The sequence below is a fragment of the Geospiza fortis genome, unplaced genomic scaffold, assembly GCF_000277835.1.
Source record: "Geospiza fortis unplaced genomic scaffold, GeoFor_1.0 scaffold128, whole genome shotgun sequence".
In the NCBI taxonomy this organism is placed as follows: Eukaryota; Metazoa; Chordata; class Aves; order Passeriformes; family Thraupidae; genus Geospiza; species Geospiza fortis.
This window is the reverse complement of record NW_005054420.1, coordinates 1,188,511-1,200,014: the sequence shown is the minus strand read 5'-3', so window position 1 is coordinate 1,200,014 and position 11,504 is coordinate 1,188,511. Positions and strand designations below refer to the sequence as shown.

The following is an 11,504-nucleotide window of genomic DNA, read 5'->3' as shown; positions in this document are numbered from 1 at the left end:
ATGTCTTTCTTCCTTGAAGAAAGAAACCTTTCAGAGTTTTTAATTCAATGTCTCCTAATCTGCTGTAGGTATTGTATTTCCCCAATATAATCCTGAAAAAAACAGTTGTTCTTAAATAAAATATGCTTAATGTATAAGTGATACCTTAAGTAAAAGTTGAGCCCTGATAGGGCACAGAGAGATACGATCTCTCTTTAAAACAATATGAAGTGCAGTCCAAATGTGTTCGTGTTTGTTCCAGTAATGAGGGAAAGGTGGTGGTGGTTAACAAGAACCAAGAGAAAAACCCCCGGCACAGTCATTTTTAAAGTCAAACTGAGGTCGTGCCAAGCCAAGAGGGAAAATGTTTTCTGCTGCATTTTCACATGACATCGAGGGGGCTGGAGAGGCTGCTGCTGCCTCGCCCTGGCACCAGGAGCATCCGTGGGTTAAACCTGAGCGTTCCAGGGTGGGTGGCCTTGGCTAGCTGGATGCATGGAGGGGTCTGGGGTATATATGTATACACACACACCATTAAAAAGTGAGTTGACTACAACACAGGGCTTCTTACATTAAAATAAAATTTTTAAGTGCATCAACAAATGGTTGCTGCAAGTACCAGTGGCTTTCCTAAATACCAGTGACTTTCCCTAATGCCTTTTCGTTTCATTGTACCAATTCTTCTACTCAGTGGCCACTTTTTATAGCACATGTGTAACTTCAGAATGGGCAGGGAGCTTTTTCCGTAGTGCAAGAGATGGCAAATCCAAATCCCAGTGGGGCTGGTGCAGAGAGGTGATAGTAATGTGAAGAAACCTAGAACAATCTCTAGCATCCTGTGCCAGGAATCACCCTTCCCATCAAAACGTGTGGAAGAGAAATTGATAGTACAGGAATGGAGAAGGTCAAAGAAGGTCTATGAAATATTTGACCATTTTGTATTTAAATCACTTCTCTGTAGCTTGTATGCAAAGTACCAGCCCGATGCAAATCAACACTGCTGAGTCATGGCCAGAGTGGGGAAAAAAAAGGTAATTTAAAGTGTGACCCAAGAACATCGTGAGGGAAAGAAAAATCTTTTGAGCTTGGAATTTGAACCACTCCTTCATGACAGTCACAGTGTACAATTAGGGGACAGTATATCGAGATAAGAAATGCTTAGAACAACTTTAATCAAACATTTATAAAGCCCAAATTATTGTAAATATCAGGTAAGGAACTGCAAAAATATTTTTCATCTCAACATTTTTCAACAGCTTAAAAAAGAAGCCCTCAACTTCTTAAAGTCAAAGGTATGGCAGAGTAGATGGGTAAAATTCTGAATAGCAGCAAAACCTGCTATCAGCTCTGGGGGTATTTTATATAAAATAAAAAGATATCAATGAAAAGGACATGATTTTCTGGGTTCATGTCTCTAAATATTTTGGGGTTCATTCTACAGAGGTTCTGGTGTAAGGCTGCAGGGTTTATCTTAACCCTATTTTTCCCAGCTGAGGATGCCAGGCAGTGCTGGAGGGAGTTTTTGGGGACAGGGGAGAAAAGCTGCTTTGCTCCTGCAGCAAAACAACTTCAGCATTCTGTTCCATTCCCCCTGCCGTGGCTTTCCGAGAAGGGAGGCTGGGGCTGGCTCAGCACAGGGGATGGGTTTGGAGTGAGGGTTATCACTGTCCTGTGTCCCGCTGGTGCTCGCAGGAGGGGGGCAAAGTCCTCCTCGTCACTCTGCCGTCACTCAGGCATTTATCTTCAAAGGCCCCGTCGTTAGGGAGCTGTACTGGGGCAGAGGGAGAGAGGTGGGAACGAGGACTTTGGGCTGAACCGTGCCTGCCCCGGCAGGACTGCAGCCCGCGGTGTTGAACTCTTTGCTTGAATTCCCATCCCAGTTGTTCTGGTGGCTGAGGTTTAGATATCTGTTAGGAGACAATTTTAGCCCTGTTGTTTCCTGCCAGTCACATCCTTCCACTCTGGCATTTTCCTACCTTTCCCTCTCAGTTCGGGTGAGGCCGCCTGAGAAGATCCCCGGCTGGAGTTTGGGCAAGAGCTCTGCCTGTGAGTGGGTGTTACGAGAAAAACCCCTGAGCATTCATTTGAAGGACAAGAGCAACAGCTGTAGTAGAGCTTATATTCCAGTGATCATGGGACTTTGGGTCGTTTCCTATCTGTTTTTCAGTAACGTGTCTGGTGGTTATAAAATGAGCAGTATTTATCTGACCCGGGAGGCAGAGACATTACCTCATTGTCACGGGGTCAGTGGCAATTAGACTGCAAAGCCCAGCCAAGCAGTGCCGCTGGGTACAATAGTCTGTGGCAGGCTTAACCTTTACGGTCACCGCTGCTGCGGGGGACAGCATCGGAATAGCCAGAGCAGAAATGCCCTTTCCTCCCCAAACCCCTCCCAGGCAGCTCACACACGCTCCTCCCTGGATATGTTAAAAGACTGCAATATATTAATTTAGGCAGGATGGATGGCTTAATGATTTATATCAGTCTCGATTTGGAGTTAAAAATTAAGTTCATCCCCAAAAAGGTGTAGTAAGGACTGAGTGTAACACGAGAGCAGTAATTTTTAGACATCAGCCAGCTCGTGGTTACTGTAAACACGGTGTACAAAGGTGAGCAGCCAGGTCAGCAGCCATGCCCTGCGTCAGCTGCCCAATTTAACCTGCACCTGGAGACGATGACAACGGCCCTGGGGAGCAGTGAAGGGCCCTACCCACTGCTGCCCACCAGCAGCTGAGCCTGTGCTCAAGGGCATTCAGAACTGAAACCAGGTGCTTTTCATCTCTGGAGGTGGCACCCTGATATTTCTGGTCTGTTCACACACAGTTGTACGTCACACACAGCTCCTGTCTGTGGGTGACAGGCTCGAATCACAAGGTAAACCCCAGCTGTGAATGTTAGGGCCATTCACTTCCAGAGAGCACCTTGAACAGTCACCCCAGAGGAGCCACTGACTGAGGGATGCTGGTCACAGCTCCCCAGTGTTACTCACTGGTGCCTGCAGGGGTTTGTCAGAGGTGGGCAGGATGCTGCGGGAATGCGCCACAGGAGCTGTGCCTCAGCCTGGCCGCCTGCCACCAGGGCTTTCCTGCTCCCTGGAGTCACCCACACCTCTGATTCACGCTGTCTGCCCGGCCTGCTCCTGCACCACTTCATACACCACCTCTGGGCTCTCGGTTCAGGAAAACTGAATGTTCTCCCTATTCATTTTTTCACTGTATAAAATGTGGGGTTTGGCACAGGCTGAGGTAATCCTGGTCTCCCAGAGAGACAAGCTGGGAGAGAGGGGAGGGGGCAGAACTGTAGGTACTGTACAAGCATGTAATCTTCCCTCTTGCTTTACAGTTCCAGTTACTCAGATTTAGGGTGAGGGTATGGGTAAGGAGCAAGATTTTCTCCTATGTCAGACTGAGTGCTACACCCACAGAAAGACCAGGAACTAGGCTTAGAAAATATCTGAAAAGCAAAAATTGGAGAGTTGATGTTCTTACCTTGTAGGCACCAGCTCAGGCCCCGAGTTTGGGGTCTCGTTTCTTATGGCAATGGGGACAGAAGGATGGGTGTATATGGGAGGCAGGAGAGCCTCTGGCACAGGGATGTGGCCTCTGGTCAGCACTGAATACACTTCCAGCTGCTTTTCTCCATGCTGGAATCACAGCTGGGAGCTCTGCCCAGGGCAAGGTGGAAGCAAAGCGCAGAATACACTGGGCAGCAGCCTGGAAGAGACAGGTAAAAGCTTTAACTAGCAAGATGTCCCTGAGATAGGAGCTGCTTCATTCCTCCTTGGATACTTATTTCTTCAAACCCCTCGCAGGTGAGGGGATCCTGCAGCCCACAGCCTTGTTATCCATGCCTGCTCCAGGCAACAGCCAAGGATTTTTATTCACTCCACCCCTGCCCTGTGCATCTGTGCCAGTGTTGAGGAGCAGTTGTTGGTAGAGCATTCCCTTAATAAATGGATTGCTCTGTTTGGGGTGGTACAGGGTGGCTCCTTCAGGGCCATCCACTCATCCCAGACATCCTTTGCACTGATGCCCTTGGCTCCATGCAGGAAATTTTCACAGGGCCAGGAAGAAACTTAGGAGCGGCCGTGATGGCACTGACATCAAAGGGCTGTGAGGAACCTGCCTTTCCATCTCTTCCCAACATTTACATTGAGCCGGTTTTGGAGGCCACTGTTTCCTTCTATCCCTCCCACTTCCTAATTTTAGGGAAAAAAAGGAACAAGCTCTGGTTGCCAACCACAAACACACACCTTTGGGAGAGAGGCTCCTGACGCAGCAGAGCAGGATGTCTGGAGCACATTCAGGAGGAGCCCATCAGCAGCATTTCCCTGTGGGTGACTCACCCTGCCCGGCCAGCCCTGCCTGTTTGAGGTTTTCCATAGCCCTAGTCCTGGCTTCTTCCAGACTTGGAGCAGCTGTAGGTTTGGGGGTGTCTCCAGGGTGAGTCTGGATTTCCATGCATTTTGGTTTAAATAGCTTAATTCTCTCATCAGCTCTAGATCTAAGTGGACACAATCCAGGTTGCTCTCCACAGAAGTCTGCTGTCTGTTGAGGTGACCTTTTGGGCCAGAATGAGATTCACTGGCAGCAAAAGTTCAAATTAAAGGCAATAAGTACATTTATCAGTAAAGGCAGTCAGTCACAGGGCCACATTGCAGAGGTCTACACCAAATTTAGCATCACATGGAGATGTTCTTGAAGATGTGGGGCAGTGTTCCCACCATTTTGGGGCTGGACATGGGGAGATACTCTGTGATTTGGGTCCTGCAGGTAGTTGTGCTACTGCACAACCACAAGTTGCACCAGGGAAGGTTTAGAGTAGATGTTAGGGAAATTTTTTCACAGAAACGGGTTTAAAGCATTAGAACGTGCTGCCCAAGGAAGTGGAGGAGTCATCATCCCTGCAAGTGTCCCAAAAAAACCCAGTGGAAGTGGCATTGAGGACATGGTTTAGTGGTGAAAATGGTGGCAGGGCTGGGCTGACCATTGACCTGATGATCTTAAATGTCTTTTCCAACCTTAACAATTCTATGATTCTACTTGATTATGACGGTTCTTTGGTTTGTGAATAATGAATGATCCTGTGATTAAATTGATGTGAAAACTCCCGTGGTGTGTAAATAGAGGCAAGCTGCAGTTTTTAGCTCCTTTTGGGGTTGCTAACACTGAGGGGATAGAATTTTCTTGGAATGTGATTGTACATGATGTTTGCACCCATCATTCATAAGGAAAAGTTTCTTACAGACTTAACAGATTGTGTTTCTATCTCTGCTGCGTAAAAACAGTGTTATGGACACAAGTGAAATGGAAATCATAACACAGCATCTCCAGTATTTTAAGAGTCATATTGGAACACATGGAACAGAGATGGAATTCCACTCTTCACTGCCTTCAGATTTGGTGTTCTGTGTATTTACTTAGCGCTAGAAAAGGAAAGTGAAAACAAACCCGTTGCCTCAATAAAGCCCAGGAACAGGCTTTGCTCCTGCCCCTTCCCTTGGGACCAGGCACCATTTCCAGGCAGTGGAAGGCCTCTGGGCAAGCAAGAGCTGCAAAGTCATTCCTGAGATGAGACAAGAAAGGGGAAAAAACGGGCTGAGAGTCAGGGTGAGAAGAGCCAGCTGAGGAGAACTAATGGGTGAGAAAGCCGAGAGACAGGTCTGAGGGATGATAGTGCTTCTGGAGGGAAGGGCTGCCTGGAAATGGGTCTGGCTGTTCCTGCTCCGTGGGGCTCCTGGGGAAGCACCTGCCTCGAGGCAATTTATTCATCTGTCAGCATGTTCTCACACAGACTCTGGATGCATCCCAGCACTGGGAGTTGGGCTGCGCACAGGGTGCTTTTCCCATCTCCTGGTTATTGTTGAATTTCAGGCTTTTTTCCCAAATTGTACTGGCTCAAACTGCTCCTGTTTCTCCCATGGAGACCTGAAAACAGGGAGAAGATTGGGCACTTCCACACCAGCAGTCAAGCTCTAAATCAGTCAGATTTTCTGGGGGGGGGCGAGGTTTGTTATTTTGCTTTTTTTTTCCCTATGAACTTCTCCATGGAATTCCAGCTGCACTTCCTGAGTTACTCTGATTCGGTCCAGAGTTACTCTTTAATTTTTTTTCCTTAAACAATTTCAATTCCAAGTGTCCCCCTCACACACGTAACTGCAGCACAGCAGACAGGATTGGGCAGGCTGCTCCGATCCAAGTGTCTGGTGTGGCACCTCCTGTGTGCACGTCACAATTTCGGGGTGACTAAGCACATTGGCAGTGGCTTTCAGTGGCATCTCTAGAGCACTGCTCTATATTTGTCTTTCCTTCCTCTGTTTGTGGTGGTTTAAAAGAAATAAAGCAGCTCCAAGCTACATGCTGACAAGACCTGGCGATTCTGGATGGCAGGAGGGGTACGAGGCTCAGCGCAGCGAGTACTGGAAAGATATTTGTCACTGCAGATTCTGCTTGTCATATGCAGAGATGACATGCAGATCTCCCTCTGACAGATTGATAGTCATTCCGAGATGCATCCACCCACAAAAACCACAGACATGCTGCTTGACTCAAATCTTGACTTTAACCACAACTTTGTGATGCAAAACTGGTGGAGTTTTTGGTACTTTTTGTTAAAAATGAAATCTTTATAGGGGTTTTCCAGCATCCTTGCTAGTTACTAAAAACAAACCAACATCAGCCTACTGGATGGGACAGCTCAGTTTACTCGTGGGTGGTTTTGACATTCAGCTCATTAACATGTTTAGTCTGAAAGAATGTTGGAAAGGTAGTAAATAAAAAATTGGATGGAGAAATACAGCATCTCTCCAGAAGTTACTCCTTATGTCGCAGTGACAATGCCAGTTTCACTTAGAAGGAATATTTGTCCTGATTTTACTCCAAATACCCACAGCTTGTCCTGAGTGAGTCAAAGCCTGGCCAGTGTGTTTGTAGAAGTAAATGCACCGTGCTGGGTGTAAAGGTTACACTCTGTGCTGGCCGGGGCCAGGAAGTTCACACCTTGGCACGGAACTTCCAGTGCGGCGTGGGAGAACCTGGGCACGCTGGCCCACAGCCAGGGAGTCTCCCAGGGAAACAGGGAGCCTCCCCAGTGTGTCAGCACGGGCTTTGTGTCCCCAGGTGGGGAAAGCACTTGACATGGAACCGGCTTTGGCTGTTCTGGCACAGGGTGGCTCCACAGGCACCCCCGGCACCTCATGTGCACTCCTGCCACAAGCTCTGGGATGGCCCCCATGGAGCAGGGATGTTGGACCAGGTGATGCCTTCCTACCTGTCCCATTCTGGGACTGGATGTGTGCCTGGAATTGCAGCCAGGGGGTCTGCAGAGCACAGAGAACACACATGGCAGTGTCTTCAGCTGCTTATGTTGGAAACGGGAAAGGGAAAGTACTCCAAATAAGTTTCTCTTGTTCGGAAACACAATGGGCAATTTAAAACCCCTATTAGGCATGTGTGTAGGAGCATTCCCATCCGGGGAGACCAGGGGGATTGCTATGGAGCTGTATTATGACTTCCCTGATATCAATCAAGCCCCCATTATGTAACGAGGTCTCCATCACGCGCGCCCCAGCGCGAGGCCCCGCCGCGAGCACCGAGGCTGCAATCCCGGCTCCTTTGTCCTGCCCTCTGCCAATTTGCTGCAAAATTGAGGATGAGGCTTGAATTTGCCATTGTGGCGGTGCTGGGGCCGTGGCTGTGCTTTCAGAGGAGTTATTTGCATTGCCTTGATTAGCATGTCACCTGCTTCATTAGTGGAGAAAAGGCTCCTCCACACACTCAGCCAAGTCATGCAAATTGAGGAATGCACGGAGATCCTTCCCCTCTAGGACTTTCCATTATTAGCAAAATTGGTAGATTCGGTTTGTTCCTTCCTCTTCAGAAGGTCACTTTTGATTTCCATTTCCAAATGGAAGGTCTTATTTAAGAGACAAAGTAATTGTGGTCGCAAACTTTTAACATCCAGCAGTCCTGCTTAATGAAACCTGATGCCAGAGGAAAACCCAGGTGTGTGCAGGGCAGGTGGAACCTCCCTGGTTTCAATCTAATCCTTAAACCAACAGCCATCTCTCTGTCACCTAATCATTAATTTTACTAGATGTCAGCGATGTGTTTTTAGAGCCAAAAAGCTCCCTCCTGTGCAGGACCTAAACTTACCTTACAGATGCCTTTCTCAGGTTTTGGAGGATTTTTTTCACTTGAGAGTCCAATAATTGAGAATAAAGCTGTTTGTGATGTCAGAGATACTCAGCTTTTGTGGAAAAGGGTACCCCAAATGGGGAAATGAAACAGATCCCTCACACAGCTTTTCTCTGAGATCAGGAAGTTGCTATGGGGCACCAGATCTCAGTCCAGAATGGGAAAGTCCTAACACAGATTTGACCTCAGAAGCTACAGGGACAGAACCACCACCAGCCCCAGCAGGGTTTTCACCATTCCCTGTCTCTGCTGGCACAGCCATCATGGACAGAGGAGTTCAGCCAGAAAGAAAAAATTTAAAAAAGCTTAGAAAACCCAAGAATGAAAAAAGAAAAAAGGAAAAATGTGATGGTCGTGCATGAAATGTCACTGCAGAAATGAATCTGCAGACAGGAATGACCTGTTCGTGGGCTGAGCGGAGGAACAGAGTCACTTTCCTCTGCTGACCAGATGACACAGCCTCTGCTCAGGCTGGGGACACAGTGTGACCTCCTGAGCCATCTGTGCCACCCCTGGAACCACCCACCTGCCCTGCATCCCCACTGCCGGGGTGGTGGCTGTGCTCTGCTTCTCTTGCTGCAGCTGCACCCGAGGGAGATTAACCTCCCTTTTTGCATCTCCCCGCAGCTCCTGGGAAGGCAGAGCCGCGGTGAGAGGCCCGGGTTCCACCCTGCTGCTTTCACACGGATCACAGAGCAGAGCAGGGCTGTGCCAGTGCCCAGGCACTCGCTGCTTCTGCCTTTTTAAGGTAAAGATGAAGCAACAGCGCCCATCCTCAGGGGTGCCCTCTCAGGCTGTGCTCAGCCGCCTCCCTCTCACCTGACTGGCAGAGGCTCCGGGAAGCCTGACAAATTCGTGTGTCTGCTTATCCCTGGATGGCAGGAGGGGAAGGAGTGAGTCAGGTACGTGTCTCTGCTGCTCAGGGAAAACGAAATCCTGCTCCTCCACCGCGCCACGCCGGCGGCAGCTGCAGCGCCGCACTCCCTCTGCACACACCTTGCTGCAGAGGGGAAGACAGATTTGCCAGGAGATATATATGGAAATACATGTGATTAAGGAGTCACAATCTCACCGATAAATCTGGCTGGGAGACTGCTGGTCAGGCTGCCCTCCTTCCTCCCTCCCCTCGGGTGCCCTCCTGCTGAGCTTTCCTGATGACCTGAGCTAGGGGCACGCACCCACCTCAGACAGTTGTGTGCACTTACCAGATTAAAGATGATTAATTGTACCAGGTAGTTCCTGCTACATCTTAATCAAATACACACAATCAGCAACGCTCCTGTGCACACGATACTTGGAGCTGGAGGGGTTTTTAACTCTCACATGCTCCAATGACAGCCACAAACCTAAACTATCAGTGGGGACAGTGTGAAGTATCCCAACCCGGAGTGACCGCAGGTGAAGTTCCCTGGGTGCCAGTGCCTCTCACTGCTGGGACATGCTCTGGTTTTAAAAAAAAGCAACCTCTGGCCCTGTGGGCACTGGGAAAAGCCCCATCCTTACCTGCCAGGCCCCTGTGAAACCACATCCCAGGACACCTGTGTGTGACAGAACTGCCACACACCACCTTGGAGGGAACACAAACCACCAGCAGCCTCTGACCATAGAGTATTTTGCATCATTTATTTAAATACCTATATTTATGCATTTACAAATTTTCATAGCTCTTTCTGTAGCTTTTTTTCTTTTTTTTTCTTTTGTAGACAGTATTGCAGAGAAGTCAGCTTCTGTAAAATGAGGTCCATGTATAAAACTATGCAGCGGATTGGAGGAAAAAAACCAGCCAAACAACAACCCAACAAGTTTCCTTTCACACTCTGGAGAATCAGAAACCAAAGAAAGTGACCAAATAAAAGGGAGAGGAAGGGGTGGGACAGAGCAGCCTCAAACCAGTGGCTCTCACACAAGCATTACACACATCAGTGCTCAGCTACAGGACACGTTTCAGTCGGTGCAGTGCCTGTTTGCTAAAGCTTTAGCAGGCACATAGGTCTCTAATGAAAAAATAGAAGGAGAGGATCCTACACACTGAGAATGCAAAGCCTGGACAGCCTCAGCTCAGTCCTGGGAGACTGCACCGACTCACCAGTAGTGCATCCTCATTCCAAACTTCATTTTGCATAAAAAGTTCCCTTTAAGAAATCTTAGCATTTAAAAAACCCGGTGTCTGAGCTCTTCTAGCTTCAGTACTCTAAAGAAATCTCTTGAAAAATACCTCCTGCTTTCCTCACTCGGAAGCTTCAAAATAATGTTTTGCTTTAATCGATACCAATCGAACAGCTCACGGAGTCCCAGCATCATCCCTGGGAGGAAGAGGCAACAAATATGGCATTGCAAGATATTTACACACATGGTACAAAAATGTCCAAGGGTATGAAAAAATCACCAGTTACACAATTTTGCAGCAGCCTCATTTACACTTGTAATTTTATACCATTTATTACATTGTACTAACACACCAGATCCAAAGATGTGCACTCCCTTAGGACATTCAGGAGTTCCAAATATATTGTGATTGCATAATTCATATTGCACAATTGTATAAAAACATAAATACTAGCTATTCTATTCTTTTTTTTTTTAAATACAAAATACATGTCACATAGTCAAATAATCTTTTCAAGTGCAATTCAGGTGCTCTCTTAAGTCCTTCCAAGGAAAAGGCAATTTTGATAGTTTTGGCACAAAGTTTAACCTCTGTCCCGTGCCAACAGTTCTAATCACAATCCACGCGCCCCCAGCTTGATAAGAGTAGCAGTCATATACATCTAAGTATAAAACCAGGGTATTTACAGGATGCACAGAAGGTTCAGGGAGCAGCCTCTGGGCCGGGGGTGTTCAGGGTGACCCTCCCAGCTCAGGCTGGTTGCTGCTGCAGGTTCACATTCATGGGCGGGGGGTGTCCAAGGAGACCGATGCGCTGCTTCTGCTTCCTCTGCTCTGTCATCTGGAAAATTAACAAGTTTGCTCATTAGGCCCCGGCGCTTCCTGTGCGTCAGCTCGCCCGAGGGCCTGTTGTGCTTGGCGTTTGCTGCAGAGCCCTGGCCACAGCCAGCGCCTGCTCCCAGGGCAGGGCTGACTCCAGCCCCAGCATGGCCACGGGTGTCTGTGTGCCCGGACACTGCTGTGCCAGGGACAGCTCGTCTGTGTGCCCGGACACTGCTGTGCCAGGGACAGCCCATCTGTGTGCCCGGACACTGCTGTGCCAGGGACAGCCCGTCTGTGTGCCCGGACACTGCTGTGCCAGGGACAGCTCGTCTGTGTGCCCGGACACTGCTGTGCCAGGGACAGCCCGGCAGAGCCCGGACACCGCTGGGCAACAGGGACAGC

The 11,504-nt window shown here is 48.6% G+C and overlaps 1 protein-coding gene across 1 annotated transcript in view; it reads right to left on the bottom strand.

Moving 5' to 3' along the window:
• Positions 1-9,776: 9,776 nt before the first annotated feature.
• The window catches only part of ITPR1 (inositol 1,4,5-trisphosphate receptor type 1), a 144,493-nt gene continuing 142,765 nt past the window's right edge, over positions 9,777-11,504 (bottom strand). Inside the window, exon 60 of the mRNA XM_031061617.1 lies at positions 9,777-11,121. Coding sequence (XP_030917477.1) covers positions 11,032-11,121 — 90 coding nt within the window. The 3' untranslated portion in view covers positions 9,777-11,031. The remainder of the gene's footprint in view (positions 11,122-11,504) is intronic.